The following is an 18,093-nucleotide window of genomic DNA, read 5'->3' on the forward strand; positions in this document are numbered from 1 at the left end:
CCTCATAATTCACGTGGTCCTGATATTTTGGATGACGTTTCATATGCAGGCACCTATTTTTGCGGGTGTCTTTTATTTAACAAACCTTTAGATCTATTCGATCAGCCCTGGAACCAAAGCAATGTGTCCCAAGTTGACATCAACCATCTGAAGGTGGCAGGAGGCACTGTGGAAACAGCGGTCCACCACCATGCGCTCTCTTAATAGACTGAGTTGTGTAACAATTGCACTGAAGTTGCAGTTTTTGGCGAATGCTCTCTTTGGTGAATTTTGCATGTTTTCATTGTGCATTTTATACCGTATTTGTTTATAGCTGAATGTATATGTGTACTTACATTTGCTGTAGTGCTGCATTGTATATATATTTTTTTGTTTCTGTGATGCATGGCTCCTTAAAGATTAGTTTAAAATGTGCCAGGTACATATTTATGAAATATGATTTAACATTTATTTTTATTTGATTTGATACCGTGCTCTTCCTACATTATTTTCAGAGACTGCATGGGGGCATAAGGGGATTAACTACTGAATAAGCACTCTGTAGAAATACGTATGTTTTTTTTTTTGTCTACAGTTGATAATTTGGTCATAAGTTGGTTGCTCGGCAAGGCCTTCATCATTCATTGATTCCCGAAGAGGACAGTTGGAAAGTATGCTCCTATGTGGATAGTAGTGGGAAAATAAAATGAACCTCAAGCCTGGTTCTAGGCATGCATGCATTGTGGCTGGACCAATGGAAGCTGGGTATGTCTCCTTCTCAAAACGCTGCCTTCCTAATGCTTACATTTTCCGTGATATCATTCCCAGACAAAAGTGAAATTCCTGGGTACATGTTTTAAGGCATGTGGAGCAACTCACCTAAGGGAAGGAGAGGGTTTCTGGGATCCGTCATGTTTTGGGAGAAGTAGGAATGCTCATGGAGTATAGAAGCAATGGGAGGATGGTCACATCCAGGTCTGGTTAGTCCTGATTGCCAGAGGACCAGACTATTGATGCCCCACGTCTCACTCTGGCTTGAATAGGGCAACAACCCAACTGAGATATGGCCCTTCCAGGCGCATGTTCGTCCACCTGGGGATTGTGGCCGCTGCAAGCCTTCATTAGCATCATATGTATAACTGGAACGTTGAGCATGTCCATAGGAAGAAACTCCCCAAAAACTTAATGTTTTATTGTTTTACTCAAGAATGAATTTAAACAGAAAATATGTCACTGATTAATTTGATTCAAGGCTTGACAGCAGCATTAAGCAAGTAGGTTTGTGCACAGAATGTGTCTCGAAAATGCAAAGTTTGTGTGGCATCGGCCGCAATTTCAGCGAACTGTTTCCCATCAAAATCCGTGTAACTACAACAATGTACAGTCGGGCATCACCTACTGGTTTTCCAAATGCAATACATATCAAACAACTGAAACATTCAGCAAACAAGAACATGAATTAAATGCCACGAATCGTAATCATAGGAGATAATACCTATGATAAGGGATTCCATGTGGATGAGTTTCCTGCTATAAAGTGTCAGCTAATTATAAAGGGACAGAAACCTTTGAACAATAAAAATAAACATAGGTGTACATTATAATATTCATAAAACAGCAGCAAGATTGGTTTGTGGTCAATCGGCTTCCAGTTTAGACTGAACGTAAAAATTTACATCAAATATTGCCGCATTAAAAAGCAACATTTGGGTTTATGTTCAATAATCCCATTTGTCCAACACTTTCAGTGGGCAGTGTTGGAATAAAAAATACAGTGGAATAAGAAACGCGCTAACGAGAACTCTCAATCGTCACAATGTAATACTTCAAAAATGTGAGCCAGTTACAAAGTACAAGACAAAGTAACACAGAAAAGACTCAAACATTTCAACAAGTCAAATTCGATACTCTGTTTTATTACTGAGGTCGGTTTCTGTTACGTTCTTGACTACGACGAAATCTTTATTACAGCGTTTCACGCGGATCATATTCAACCTGCAAACGAGTATGGTGGGATTCCCTTCACGCCAAGACCAGTTATCTGTAAATTAAATAATAACAATTTTACATTTCTGATCTCTACCTGTTGTTGCAACCTCACCCACCCACCACTATTAATGACAGTGTTCTGTGTGGGTATAAATGGTGCATGGTTCTTATCACTTGGGCACATTTTGTTTAATTTTGATTTAATTTTTAGTATAAGTAGCCATCACACCTCCAAAAAACCCACAAAATACATCCATGTAAGCCGATAATGACCATATGTATACTACTTTAGTATGGAGAGTGCTTCTTGAAGGAATGCGGTGCTTAAAATACAATAAAAACTAAAAAATACCTAGAAGATACTGGGGTATTTTATAAAATAATCCTCGGCTCTCAAGTAATTTTATAATCCATGTACTAGATTAGGCAGCAGAACAATTACTGAACGTCCATCCTGTCAGCCGGATTTACGAGATGATTGTAGCAGAATCTTTTACAGATTTGTAAGCGGCTGATAAATAATGTCCCATTGCAAACATAATGGGTGAACCTTGGTGTCCTTTATTTGCACCTTTTAGGATTTAACTAGAAGCAATGATCATGGATAAGATGCAGCCTCAAAGGCCACGTATTGTCACTCCTGTGATGTCATCACGATCATAGGGAATGCGCTGTAACATTCTCCCCATGATTTTGTTGAAAAGACGCCTCTCGTTGCCTGTTATCCAACTCATAGTGAATATTTGGAATTGCCAAAGAGCTTAGTGAATGAGATTTTACTTATTTATTTGACTTGAGTTTATTATAGCGCCACATACGTCATACGTAGGCATGGAAAAAGATGGTCAATCTGCATGTAAATCCTGATCCTAAAATATGAAAGGAAATAATGCTTAGTTCAGTCTGAAGAAATGTTACAAATGCAGAAGTTCTGCACCATGTGAAGATGTTTTCGCAAATGGCTCCTATGGTAATACTAGGAGCCTCCCAAGCCATGCTGGGGGAGAGGGGGCATACAAATGAGGTAAATGACAAGTGTTATATTCCTGAGGTTATTTATAAAAGTGGTTGAACATTTGCACTGCCTCTCTCTCCCACTTTCAGTTCTGCCTACATGAACCATGTAAGGGTGGCTCCTCCATTAGGGCGGAGGACCGTTGCCCACCTGCCAGCAGCTGCAAAACTTTACAAGGGAACGATAATAAACACAGTTGCCGGGCTGAAGTGAGCCTGCCCAGGCTCCCAGACTGACAGGGCGCTCCCAGCCTACCCTGACACTGCTCTAAGCAGAATCAGGATTGGCCGCAGGGCAGGCTGGGAGCCTGTGCCTGCAGCAGAAAAGAAGCGGATGGAGCAGTGCGGCAAACAAAGTAAGTGGTTTTAAAAAAAAAAAAAAAAAATTTATTTGAATTTTTATTCCCACTGAACCCTCCACCCCTTCCGCGCAGCGCAAGTCACGCTGGAACCATATGTATGTTTTGCAGGAAAGTGTACTGGTCACCTCTAATTTCCAACGTGTCCTGGAAGGAATGTTTTTACATAGAGAAATGTTTCCATGATTTAAAAAAAACAAAAGGTATTTGTAAAATTTCACAAATATCCTGACTGAAAACATGCAGCAGTCCAGCAATATAAAAAAATCTGTACTTCTGTGGAATAGGGAAATAGGAGTATGACAGGGAAGTTAAGTGAAATGTAAGCTTCTCTCACTTAAGCCCGGCCTGTCACTTATGGGAATCGGGTAAAGACTATAAATATTCCCTATGCGAAGGTGCATGACTATGCATGTGAACAACCATTATGAATCAGATTCTTGATTTGTGCTCTGGGTTTTGACAGCATAGTTGTCATACACACCTATTGCTTACACTATATGCAGAGAGAACTTTGGGGCCAACTCTTTTAATCTTTGAGTTTCTATGACCAGCCTATTTCAGGCATTGGCTTGATACTCTGTTAATTACATCTTTGCTTAATCCAGTGGAGTATTCATGTCTAATGTAATGCTGGCTGTTTGTGTCTATTTTTACACGTCCACCAAGAGCATGATTGATCTCCATTAGGGACTGCTGGCTCCCTAACATTGTGTCTCAGTTCAATGTGCTAGAGTTGCAAGCGTTAGCATATTCAACTTAGATCAACTGGCTTCGCTTGCCCGTGTTACTTTTTGCAAAAAATTGGGGTTTAGGCCATTCCATGGGCTATTGTGTCATAAGTGGCTGAAATAAGAGAAGCTGAAAGAAAGGCTGAAACAGAGAAGCTGCTCTTGCCTCTATTACCAGGAGTACAAGTCTTGTCCTCCTACTGCTGTGAGGGTATCCTGTGTGAATTTCCACAGTTATTTCAATGTTATATACCTTCCCAGTAGAGCTCTGTGGGCTAGTCTGCCCGCACTCTCTAAACCATACCTTCTGCATGCCAGGTTTAGTGGGGCAGTTTAGTTTGTTTATTTGAAGCTTGGTCACCATAGTCACACCGAAAGCCTCAGCCACAAGCATGCCTATGTATGGTGCATTGAAAACTTCAAATTGGTAAGCGGAGTGACAAGAAATCAGATGTAAAAGCAGGAAAATAATGCCAATCATAATAACTACACTACTTTCTTTTTTGTGAATAGTATGCTATTAGAGCACCACAGGCTGTTGTGTCAAGGTCGATAAGGTGGATGAAGGCCCTGAACCTAAAGTATAGCTGAAAGCAAAAGGACAACAATGCTATTACAACATTTTGTCCATTGAGGGTAGTATGTTCTACATTTAAAAAAGAAGAAATGGGGAACGTGGCTAACCGAGAACATGAAGGTCCCTCTGCGATAGAGCTCCATCACCGTGCAGGCCATCCATCAATTACCGCCGCTTCCCGGGGCTTTGTGCTGTTTTGAGCATGCTGGGGGTTGCCATCTGGGGATAGTATGCCTGCAGAGCCTAATTCGGCCAACAATCGGTCAGCAGGTGAGGTTGCTCCCTGTGGCAGCTGTGGAAGTGAAGAGAGGCTGAGATGCGGCCGGCCCGAGAGCAGAAGTCGGGTTCCTTAAGCCTAGTCACTGCATCGGGGGCCTCAAGTGCTGTCAAAACAGGTGGAAGAACAAAATCTGGTCTGCACAACAACAAGATCTTATGGTGAAGGAAAGGAGTCGAGCAGGGCCAGCGCTTGGTTGGGCCTGATGACTGCGAGGCCTGCAGGGCCTTAACTACAACAGAGGACATACGAGTGGTACACTGAGGCAAGAATTGTGCTGCTGAATGGACGGTGAGCAGCTCAGGGGAAAAGCAGATTGTTGGTGACTGTGGCCCACAGAGTTACACAGCCATAGGGAGCCTGAATAAGCCTGCTTGCAGGGGATTCCTCCTTCCATCCCATTTTCCCATAGGCACTGTCCTGGAGGCATTGGATCACCGAGAAGAAGGGGAAAAAAGAGGGGACCACCCCAACCAGGACAGAGAAGATAAAACACGGAGGGGTGGGGGAATGCTTGACACACCCCTCGAAGATTTGGAAAGTGACATAAGGCGCCTCTTTGGGGGACTGACCTTGCTTGGGGGCAGCGAGCAACCCCCCCCGGCCATTTTGGAGGAAAACTGGGGAACACTGACTGACACGTGCTTTCCCTCTACTAAGTTTTTCTCATTTGTGCTCTGACAACGTACTAGAGATATTCTGGATCCAGTTGTAAATGCGTCCTGTAACTTACTGGCACAGGAAGCCGCTGGAGGACTGGTGGAGAGCACATAGTCGCGGTGGGTCCAAGTGCTGATCACGGAAGCCCACGTTGAGATCAGACATGGCATGAGATAAACCTACACCCACCGCTGCCCAGCAGAAAACAGATAAATATGCAAAACAAGCCGCACCTGCAGGGGACACAAGTGAACAGGGGCAGCTGGGATGAATGAAAATGTCCAGACATCATCAATACTGCAAGCTATCTAAGATCTCAAGGTCATCAAGGAGGGCAAGACGGGAGAATTAAAAGTTGACTTGGCATTAATCTGGCAAGATCTTAGCAATACCATCCATAGAGTCACTGAAGTAGAAAACCAGCTCTCTGAAACAGAAGATAATGTTAAGGGTCACGGAGAGTGCCTGGCCACGTTGCAGTGGCTGGTGAGTCAGCTGGAGGCCAGGGCTGAGGATGAGGAAGGGAGGTCAAGGAGGAACAACCTAAGATTGGTTGGCATCCCAGAAGGTGAGGAGGGGTCTACACCCAGCAAGCTCATGTGGGACTGGCTGTCGAGTTGTTTCCTAAAGATGATCTATCAGTATGCTTTATTATTTAACATCCACACAAGGCACTAATTGCATAACCACCGGTGGGACCCCTGCCTAAACCATTAATTGTGTGGGTGCTCAACTATGCCGATAAAGATGCGATATTTAAAGCAACACTGAAAGCTGACCAGGTGATGTGCCAAACCACTCCGGTGCTGATTTTTCCGGAGTACACCCTGAAAGTGCAACACCAGCAGCACTCCTTTCAAAACGTTAGGAAGAACCTCAAGGCCATGGTCCTCAATTACATGCTCTTATTTTTTACCAGCTTGCCAGGGTAAATCCTACTTTTTTGACTCTCCGGAAGAGGCCAAAAACTGGATTGAGAAAAGACCACTCCACCGCTCTCCTCCAGCTTCCAAACAGAGAAGAATGCAGGGGCGAATAGGAGGTTGGAGACCGATATAGACCTTCTACAAGAAACCCATCTGCAGGATAATAGGTGCCCCTTTCTGGCTAGAAAGGTTTTTCTCAAGTTTATCACGCAGGCATTCAGAGGGGCTCCAGCAGCACGGCTATATTTATTAGGAAGTGTACCCCACTGGTGATCTCTAAGGTGTGGCAGGATAAGTCAGGCCGATATGTGGTGATAACAGGGGCTCTACAGGGACTTCATCTGACCTCCATGCTCAGCCCTCACTAACAACAGACTTTTTAGCTACCCTTGGAGACTTGGTGAAGGAACTGCCATATAAGTTTGGACTGCTCTACGACAAGGGCGAGCGGAGGGGGAGGACCCACAGCTCTGGAGACCTTTACGCGCAACCTTCACCTGGTTGAAATATGGAGGGCGCATCACCCAACAGAACGAAGATATACCTTCGGTTCTGGGGTCCATCAATCCCTTTCCAAGCTGGACTAGTTTTTCATGGCAGATTTTGAATGTCACAGGGTGCTGGAGATAAGACATCTCACATGGGGCCTGTCTGACCACTCCCCTGTGGAGATGGTTGTGGCCTGGGGTAAGAGGGGACACCATACGAGCTGGAGGTTGGACAGATAGTACCTCCAACAAAATGACTTCAGAGATATGTGTCAAGACCAGACCCAACAATTTTTTTTTAATGAAAATCAAGCCTCCGTGCCATTGGCAGGTGTATTGTGGGAGGCCCAGAAAGCATCACTGTGGGGACACATCTTCAGTTAGATTAAGAATCATAGTGAACAGGGTAGGCAGAAAGTCGGAGACTTGGAAGAACACATCTTAGATTTAGAACGCCGCTTTGCTGGGAGACTCACTACACATGCAGACTTTGCTCCAACAGAAGCTCACGCAGGAGGTGCAAGAGGGGTGGGCAGCCACTCATAGCAAAAACTAAAAGTGGGGAGATAAGGCTAGCAAGACCTTACATTGGCTTTGTAGTCCTAAATTGGTGACAGCCCCTGTGGCGTATCTACTAACACAGAAAGGCTCGCGAGTGGAGGTGAGCGTACCAATAGCTCAGACCTTTGCAGACTATTATAGGAACTTGTATCATGTGGACCCGTTCAGTCCACCAGATTATTTACCTCAGTTTGCACAGTATCTGCTGATGCTGACTGTCTTGAAAAGACAGCGAAACTTTGGAAGCCAAAATAACTGGCAAGGAGCTAAGAGCGGCCGAGGCACAGTTGCAACCAGGAAAGACATCTGGACCTAATAGGTTCACACCTAAATATTGGCACTTAGTGTGGTCGTAGATAGGCCAGGCAATGTTAGGAATGTTCCAGGAAGCGCTTGAGAGGGGTGGACTACCCTCTGACCTTAGGACGGCAGATATAGTGGTACTCCCGAAACCCAACACGGAGGGTACAAGGTGCGAAGACTTCTGGCACATTTCACTCTTAAACACCGAAGAAAAGGTGTGGGCCAAAGTGTTAGCTAACAGGTTGGGGAAAGTCATTGAACTGCTAGTCAATCCTGACCAGTCAGGGTTTATGCTGCAGAGGGCCACAAGACATAATCTGAGATGGGTACATAACGCGATTGCCTTAAGCAAGCTGGTGGAGGAATGTAGGGGCATATTTATACTCTGCTTGCGCCATTTTTAGCGTCAATAATTTTGACGCTAAAGCAGCGCTAAGCTAACTCCATATTTATATTTTGACGCTAGACCTGTCTAGCATCAAAATATTGGAGTGAGAATCATGTTGTGGAAGCGGCAAACTACCTTGCACTAATTAGATGCAAGGTAGGCATTCCCATCCACAATATAACGCTATCTCCTTACCGCCCTATTTATACTCCGGCACAGAAACGATGCGCACGGAGTAGGTGGACCCAAATATTGGCACTAAGCCTGCTTAGCGCCATTATTTAACGCCTGGGTCAGACGAGACGTTAGGGTACCTGTGGACCCATTTCCATGGCCAAACACCATGGGATGGGCCCACAGATGCCCACCCCAAGCCCCAGCAACACCCCCACCCACACCAGAGGGGCATCCTAGGTCGGTATGGGTAAGTATTTTTTTTAATGTGCAGTTGGCGGCCCATTACATGGTGCCCCCTACGAGGCACTGGGTCTTATGGCCTTGCCCAAGGGACACTGGTCCCCTGTGCACGCCATTGGGTGGGTGGGCATGACTGCTGTCTTTACTAAGACAGGAGTCATTTTTGGGTGCTAGTGCGTCAGATAATGATGCTAGGCTTGTTGGTGGCATATTTATTATTTATTGCCACTAACCAGCCTAGCGTCATTTCTGGCCATTAGTGCCTTTTACCCTACCGCCATCCACTCCTCCCCAGCTAGCATCTTTTCTTTAGACGCTAGCCTATCTTTAGCGCTGGCGTGCGCCATTCCGTAGATACGGCTCACGGCTTTTGCTATGGAATGGCGTTAGCCTGCGCTAAGGATTTTGCCGCAAAACTGCGTTGGCGTAGTTTTGTGGCAAAAACCATAAATATGCACCATAGATTCTTAATGTTGGTAGACTTTCAGAAAGCTTTTGATTCTGTTGATTGGACATATACGTTCGCTCTTCTTGTCCGTGTGAGCTGTGGGCCTAGATTTCATCAACTATGTTCGTCTTCGGTATACTAATCTCTGCGCTAGGGTGCGGGTGGGGAATGTCGTCTCCGAATGGTTCCCAGTGATGACAGGTACGCCCCAGGGTGCCCTTTGTCACCCTTATTATTTGCAGTAATGATTGAACCACTGGCAGCCTGGGTACGAATATTGTACTGTATAGAGGATTTCAGTGCGACGACGTGTTGAGCAACAGAATCTCTTTATATGTGAATTATGTCCTTTTATATTTGGGAAACCTGGCAACTTCAGGGCCTAGGGCGGCACAGATCCTAGAAATATTCAGCGTGTTCTCCGGTCTTCAGATTATTCCCATGTAAATCAGTGGTTTACCCTGTAGCACGATACACGGTGGATATCCCATGGGCACAGGGAATACCGATCCAATCCTCAGGATTCCAGCACTTGGAGGTTTTCATTACTGGGGATGTAAAGAGTTCCTTTGAGAGTGACTTGGTGTCACAGATGGAGCGGTTGTCAAAGGACGTTAAGTTCTGGAGTGTGCTTCCGTTATCTCTCCTAGGACGCTTGGCCATTTTCAAGATGGTTGTGCTGCTGTGACTTTTATACCAATTGCAAAATCACCCCTTTCCGATTGCCCCACCCTTCTTCGTGAAACTTAGAAGCATATTTACAAGGAAGTGTCACAGCGCGGTGCCGAAATTGGCAGTTCTGCGCTGCATCACTTCAGAAACGCAGGGATGTGCTGAATTTATAAAAATATGGTCCACCCCTGCATTTCCCTTAGCGCTGGCCCTACATTTTGCTGCCTAGCACCAATGCAGGCACCCTTGCACTATAGCTGCAGAATGCAGCACACATAGAAGTAGCAAATCGTCATTATATGATTGTTTATGTGCAGGAAGGAACACCTTCCTGCACACAGACAATTATTAATGGGCTTTTGCTCTTTCGACATGTGCTGCAGAATACAGCACACATAGAAAAAGCAAAAGTGAGGAGAAATAAAAGTATTTCTCCTTGTTGTGCCATGCTAACTCCCCCCTGGGGCGGCGTTAGTTTTTGGCACTGTCCCAGATTTACGTTTCCTTGTAAATCTGGGGCAGTGTAAAAAAGCAATGGGTGTTGCGTGGGTACGCCCACAGCAATACCCATTGCACGCCCCTCTGCCGCAGAAAACTGCGTCAGGAGGCACATATTTACAAGGCAGCATTAAGATACAAAAAGTGGCTTAACTCTGCCTTGTAAATATGGCGCAGGACACAGTGCCACCGAAGCGTCACAAAAAGTGATGCTCCGGGGACACTAGAGGCTTGTAAATATGCTCCTTAATGCATAACTGTGAACGCTGCTCTGGGGAGGTGGGGGGGTGGAATATCACACATTTCACTGGAAAAGTGTTGCAGACTGGTGTTTTAAGGAGGAATAGCCACACCGGATACTCGTTTGTATTATTGGACAGCCCCCCACCTTCTTATTATCAACGATTGGTGGTTCGGTGGTTCAGGGACCTAGCTTATGCCCTTGAAGGGAGGTTTATGAGTACACAGGGTCTCCTGCACATGTTATACAGAAGTGATATGTCTGAGTCGCTTCCACTGGCCACTAAGGTGGTGCTGGGGGCTTGGGTGGCGGCTAAGAAAGCTATTGGCTGGACCCGCAGGCTAATATAGAGACACCACTGTGGCTAGGCACATCTCGCAGGTCATAGCCCTGTACAGCTTCACGGCATGGGATACTATTGGTATCTCCATTTTGGGGGAAGTTCTACATAAAGGTGCCCTGAAGTCCTCCTAGGAACTACAGGAGGAATATGCTTTACACTGCTCACAGTTTTTCAGATACCTTCAGCTCCGACACGCGCTGCTGCCAACGCTTCAGGCCAAAACCGAGATACCAGAGTTTTCCTCATTGAAGGCTAAACTTCTTCTCACAAACATAAAAGAACATAAGCTATCCCAGACATATAAGATGCTGCTGAGGAATATACCAGACCCTATGGTGGCAGCACGCAGGGCATGGGAACAGGAGCTAGGAGAGCTTGATGATGATGATGATGATGATGATGATGATGATGATTGGAGGGAGGCACAGAAGGCTCCTAGACAGACAGTTATAGCTTCACAGTTTAGACACATACAGCTTAAACTATTCCACTGGGTATATTAAACCAGGGCCAAGCTCTGCTGCATGGGATTAATACCAGATGGGGAGTGTTTGAGGTGTGGGAGCGTCCCAGGAACCTATCATATATGTTTTGGCATTGCTCTGTCCTTTCCCCCTTTTGGGAAAGGTTCTTGGGGACTCGGGAAAAGGTGTTGGTTTTTGGGAATACCAAGGGACCCCAGACTGGTGCTACTTCATCTGACAGATGAGCTAGGGGGCACACCCTCAGTTGAGGCCTCGGCTAGAGGTATGGATTTCTGTATGGGCAGGGAACGCCCCATATACAAAGCAAGAGGTCCACCCAAAAAAACATAAGATTTGGAAGAAACTGGCAGAGGCTAGAGGCATACACCTGGAACCCAGCCTGGACACCTCATGGTCTACTAAAGGCAGGGTAATTCGACGGGGAAGGGCGGGGCTGGGTGAAGGAGTAAGGAAAAGGGGTAATACTGCCATGAACGTCACAAGTCTTTCAGTCCCCCACCTACACAATGACTGTGACCACAATATCTCTGCGCAGTGTTATGAAGCATAAGGATGCATATTATGCTTGTATTGCATGTTATCGAACCACTTTGGTTAAAAAATCTATAAAAGGTTATTCAAGAAAAAAGGAAGAAACAAAAAGACAAGCATTGGTATTTTGAAACAGTAGGGGCCTCATTTACAAGGCCTTTGCACCACCTTTGCATCATTTTTTTGATGCAGCAGTGCCGCTAGCTGTGCTTTACACTGCTCCAAATTTACAAACTGACTCATTGGGCCAAATGTAACAATTTGAAAATCCTTGCGTCTCGTTGTACCTGTGCCAGGCATAATGTATACAGGGTAGGCATTCCCACGGGAAAAGCCATGCAGAACTGACCGAGTGATAGTTACAACATTTCACTGTGTCATTCTGCAACTTCACTGCAGAGAATTTTACAGCCTGCTCAGAGCAGGTGTACAATTGACACAGGGCTTTTCTCTATAAGGGCCTCCTTCATTGCTGGAGTACCATCATCTTTTTTATGCTAGTCCAGCAATGTAGGAGTTTATCGCCAACAGATGCATCAGAATTTCTGATGAATCTGTGAAAAGGTGCGCCATGGAGCTCTGTATTGTAAACATAGCACATCCATGGCATCATTCAGGGATCGTAGGGCGGTTCAAGAAATCTGACGCATTGAACTGATGCGTCAGATTCCTGCAAATGAGGCCCTAGGTCTATACCAGCCATTATTAATCCTAAGGCACATCATTGTCTTCAAGGGATGCTCCCTGTATTCCAGTGATCTAATATAGTCTAATAACGCACTGTAGTAAGCCATACAAGGCCACTCCAGTGTTCAGCAATGGCCTATAACAAAAGAGCACGAATTAATGGCCAGTATTGCCTGCAATGGCCGGCTATAAGGCTATCCAGAACTTTCCAAGCCATGAGGGCTCAATATTCTAATGAAAAACAAAAGCCTCTAAAAGTCGCAGGGGTTTAAACCCCCTAAAGTTCTGAAATGTCTGAGCCTTTGTTTTACAGCTCCTGCTGTGTACATTTAAAAATTACCGCTGTATTCAGGGCCACGGCATTAAGGGCCAGATTTAACATAAAATGATGGTGTGCGTCGCTGCACCAAATTTGGCAGCGTCCTGCGCCTTCATTTTCAAAATGCAGGGATGTGCTGTATTTAATAGATTTTGGCACACCCCTGTGTTTCCCCCTGCGCCGGCGCTACATTTGCTGCTGTGTGCCAACGCAGCAACCCTTGCACCATAGTGCCAGGATGACTGCATTGAGGGGGAGACTGTTTCTGTGCAGCAGCCACTTCATGCCCCTCCCACACAAAATGCTGCATGCGCCGGGGCCTTATTTATAAGGTGGCGTTAATCCACAGGGCATTGCGCCACCGGAGAGTCGTGATAAAGGATGATCCGGTGGCACTAGGGGCTCTTAAATATGCTCCTAAGTGTCAAACATAGACAAGAAAAGCTGTGAAAGGAGGCAGAAGTTAGCCCTGGCTCTCCTTCAGCTCTGCCAAACTAGCTTTCTTCATTTGGATTAGTCTATGGAGACTAAAGAGCATAGGAGAATTCCACCTTCCCTCTTTCTAAGCTTTGTTTCGCAACTTCTTCTGTGCATATTTAACAATTACTGCAGGACACAAGGCAGAGGCAGTAACTGTTAAACATGGACAGCTGAAGCTGTTGAAGGAGGCTGAAGTAAAAGCATGTTATGGTTCTCCCTTAGGTCTGACACACACCTTTTCTGTATTTGGCAGATCCAAGGAAGACTCAAGAATTGATGCAATGCACCTCTCCCTCTTTCCACACCTTCAGTGTCACTGTGAAGAAAGGGTGAAGGGTGAGAAGAAAGCTCACTGTGAGTCTTTGGTCACAGGCACTGTCTCTCTCTTTCCCCTGAAAGCCACATGTCTCAGAGAGGCAGGAGAAAGGGATAATCAATTACTTTTAAATTACGGCACTGAAATGCTGACCGCAACAAGCTGATATAAATGTTGATACCCCACTGCTGCTTTATTGTTTGCAATGGAGCCGTCGACATTCCAATGTTCTAATAAAGTGTGAAAATAGCACCACTAAAAGAGATGTCAAGCAACAAAAATACATATTTAGAGCAAAGATAGAAACCGTGCCAGGACACCCAAAGTGGTAGCAGAGGGCTTTGTAAGTACTCGATGAATCAATCAATATCAAAGCATGACAACCCATCTTCTTAACAGAGTCCAACCGGATACAGGACATTATAAAGACATACAACACACTAACGGAAAACACACATAATACTGCTGTTGCACAGAAAGCATTATTCTTCATATAGTTTATTAAATCCGCACCAGTTTCTTTATAAACAAACATTCCCATTTATAAGCATGCCCTCGGCTTAGCCACAAGTCCAACAGGTTCTTATATCTGATAGTTGCATTGGACTAATGCTGATTTTCATGTGGCTGAGTCTAATCTCAAGTGGCATGGTGGGCAAAGAAAACATAGGTTAGAATGGTATCCCCAGCAATTGCAAGTGGTTAGCTAAATTGCAAGTATACCTCCGATCACCTTTTGTGAGTTTGATGTAACTCCCTAAGTGACCAAAGTTATGCCCAGATGTGGGTCCCATGCTCGCTGTGCCACTGGAACCAAGCTTCACCCAACTGAAGAGATCCAACTAGACCAAAACTGATTATGCATTGCTTGTGTTCCAGTACGGAGAGAAACTGGCTTGGCAGCTTGAGCTACACTGTTCCTATTGGAGCAGTACGAGGCTGATTTGCATATGGGTGGGTCTAATCTATAGTGGCATAGAAGCAGAAAAAAAACGATGGGTAGGATTGCTAAACCAAGCCATTGCCACAATTGGAAGCATTACTCCCATCACTTTTTGTGTGTGAGTTGAAGTGTTTCCCGCACACACTAGGATCATTTATAATCTGATTAGTAATTGTTGTTGGGTAAGCATCAAATTAAGATCCAATTCCACATTAGTTAAAACCTCTGTACTTCTAACTCCCACAGGTCTACATTTGACCAATTCCATGCCACAAACTGCAGAGATTTTAAGGGATGGCCCAGCAGCTTCAGGGGTGCCTGCAAATTTAAGGCTATCGGATACATATTCCTATTTCTGACTACAGTTTGGAAAGGTAAATGAGTTTATGGTCCAATAAAATTAGCTTAATTACAATGAAGAGTCCTTCAGTTATTACAGGAATTGTTTCATTGTGTTTTGGCGATTGTTGTATTTCTGTATTCTGCTATTGGCTGTTTTATCAGATACACGTTGTCTGTCTTTTCTTTCAAATATAGCCACGAAATAGAGCTAACTTTCTGCATGTGCCGCCTTCTTCCTGGAAAAGTTGCTTCATCAACTCGCCTTGGCGGAGTACTTACTGGTCAAGGATACCTTATATCTAAAACACTTAGCACAGAACCATTTAACCGGTATGTAAGTAACGAATTACAACAGTTACCTTAAAAATGCCTCCTGACTGAGGCTGCCGAGCCCTCATTGCTTCGTCCATACCATCGGTGGCAGAGGTCACGTACATCTCAGTATAGTCTTTCCCACCAAAGCAGCATGACGTCGTCTTATCCACGGGCAACTTCACAGTCTGAATTCTTTTTCCTGCAGTGGGTTAAAATCTTTCTAAATGACATTCATTTTTTAAAAATAAATTTAGTGACAAAAAAATCACAGGTATGACACAGAAATGTATCGCTCTCAAGCAACACTCCTTCCAGTATAATACTGCTAACAAGGCTGAGAAACGTTCATTTTCAAATCTCTGGCGGAGCCAATGTCCGAAGCATAATGTAATAGTCGAAAGCTGCCATCTAGTGGCCATTCTAGGTAATACTGCCTGTATTAAACTCGTGCGGTGTTGTTGTCTACCACTGTGTCGGATTCACATTTGGGGTGTGCACCCATTATATATCTTATTGTATACTTACTCCATTTTTGTGAAATTTCTGGCAACAGCTCTGGAAGAAATAAATAATAATGGCAACCAGTAAACAAAGTTTACTTTTTGCACATGCAGATTTAAAAACATAGGTTAGGCTCGGGACTGAAGCCAAGGCGCGCTCCTCTGAAGAGGCGCATCTATAAAACAAGGGTCAGCTGCTCTGAAGGCGGGCAACGATGGAATCGCATCTGAACTTGATAATTTCCACTATGAAGTTGAGCACTCGCAAACAAACCAGGATAAGTATTCTGGCACGGTAGGTAAAGCCGGAAAACACATTTTGGAAACTGAAGACGAGCGAAATAAGGCCCATAGTTATACTTTTTAGCGCCGCATTTGAGTCGTTTTTTGACGCAAAATCAGTGCAAACTTACAAAATAGAATTGTGGCCCATATTTATACTTTTTTTAGCGCTGCATTTCCGTTATTTTTTTATGCAAAAGCAGCGCAAACTTACAAAATACAATTCTATTTTGTAAGTTTGCACTGATTTTGCGTAAAAAAAACAACGCAAATTCAGTGCTAAAAAAGTATAACTATGGCCCTGTATTTTGTAAGTTTGCACTGCTTTTATAAATAGGGGCCTAGGGGCCATATTTACACTTTTTGCCGCAAAAATGTACCACCGGCTAACGCCATTCCAACGCGCCAGACGGGTGCCTTATTTATGGATTGACATTGACGTCAAAAAATGACTCTAACTGGGCAGCGCAGGCGTAGGGTAGAATGGGGGTTCTGTGTCAAAAAATGGTGCAAGTCAGGTTAGAGTGAAAAATCATGGCTCTAACCGGACTTGTGCCATTTTTTGACGCACAACCCCCACTGAAATTACTCCTGTCTTAGCAAAGACAGGAGTCATGCCCCCCGGCCAATGACCCTGGGCATGGCCATTGGGCACAGTGGCATGTAGGGGGGCCCCAAGTTAGGCCCCCCCATGCCACTTTAAAATAAAACAATATACTTAACTGTACTTTCCTGGGGTGTCCTCCAAGGGTGGACTAGGGTGGCAGGGAGTGCCCCTGGGGGCCGGGAAGGGCACCTGTGGACTGCTTCCATGATCAGAGACCATGGAAATGAGCCCACAGGTCCCTTAACGCCTGCCCTGACCCAGGCGTTAAAAAACGGCACAAATCAAGCTGGGCGCCATTTTTTAAGGCCCGCCCCCTCCTGTGCGTCAAAAACACGCGGGAGTATAAATAAGGCGCACAGGCCTTAAAGTAATTTTTTGGACGGGAACGCCTACCTTGCATGTCATTAACGCAAGGTGGTTTCCCGCATCTAGAAAATGTCGCACACTGCTAAATTTTGAAGTTCGCGGGGTCGGCGTCAAAGTATAAATATGGTGTTAGGTTTGCACCGAATTTGCGTCAAAAATGTTGACGCAAATTTGGCACAAACAGAGAGTAAATATGCCCCTAAGTGTTTACTATCCTGGAGAAGATGTTGTGTGGTCTGCTCCAATTTCAGGGTAAAAAGAGTTCTATTTTACAGTGCTTAATCTGAGCAGCTGGGTGCAGGCGGGACTCTATTCCGGGGAAAGGCACTTATTTTCACTCATTAGACTTTAACCCAGAGCAAGAGAGAGAATAACACACAAGGCAGAAAGAAGGTCGAAGAGAAAGAGGGAAAAACTGTGACAAAAGGAGATATCAGCATCCTGCAAGAGTGAGATAAGGAGACAGGGCGTGTCTGGTGGTGGACTACAGAAGCATGGGGTAGATTTAAAAATATGCAGCGCTGGAATTCGGCACACTATAATAGCGTCAGCTACAGGCTTCTGAGCACAATTGTGGGCACCAACACATATTTATTTTATTTATATTTTTACAAACGTAGCACTTACAAGTGTGCCCATGCAACAGTAATATCAGGATATAGATATTTGGGGCTCCTGAGTAAGCCACAACCTTTTACTGGGGGAAGAATTTGAGAGAAAATGGTTTCGGCCCTCTTTGAGGTTGCAGAACTTGCTCCCTAATGTGTTGTAGTGCAGGCACATAGAAGACACACCTCTTTAGAGAACACTGCCTTACAATGTAATAACAGTCCACAAACCAGCTACCTCTCTACCACTTGTTGACTTTATGCTTGTCTTTGACCTTACACAGGGCTTTGCTGCCTTATGCCTAGGTACAAGCTACAGAAACACAAAATACTAATTAGGGGTATTTAGGAACAGTAACTGCTACCCTTGGCTTGCCTTTTCATACCCCTGGCACTTGTCATTCCTACCCTCGTCTAATGGGTCATGAAGTCAGCATCAGG

General features: G+C 44.9%; 1 protein-coding gene across 3 annotated transcripts in view; it reads right to left on the minus strand.

Moving 5' to 3' along the window:
• Positions 1–1,874: 1,874 nt before the first annotated feature.
• RGN (regucalcin) overlaps positions 1,875–18,093 on the minus strand; it is a 75,460-nt gene continuing 59,241 nt past the window's right edge. For all 3 annotated transcript variants that reach the window (XM_069204298.1, XM_069204300.1, XM_069204299.1), the window contains exons 6-7: positions 15,334–15,488; positions 1,875–2,020 (exon numbers count right to left, since the gene is read on the minus strand). In XM_069204298.1, the coding sequence (XP_069060399.1) occupies positions 1,970–2,020; positions 15,334–15,488 (206 nt within the window). In that variant the 3' untranslated portion in view covers positions 1,875–1,969. The remainder of the gene's footprint in view (positions 2,021–15,333; positions 15,489–18,093) is intronic.

Source organism: Pleurodeles waltl, chromosome 8 (assembly GCF_031143425.1).
Source record: "Pleurodeles waltl isolate 20211129_DDA chromosome 8, aPleWal1.hap1.20221129, whole genome shotgun sequence".
In the NCBI taxonomy this organism is placed as follows: Eukaryota; Metazoa; Chordata; class Amphibia; order Caudata; family Salamandridae; genus Pleurodeles; species Pleurodeles waltl.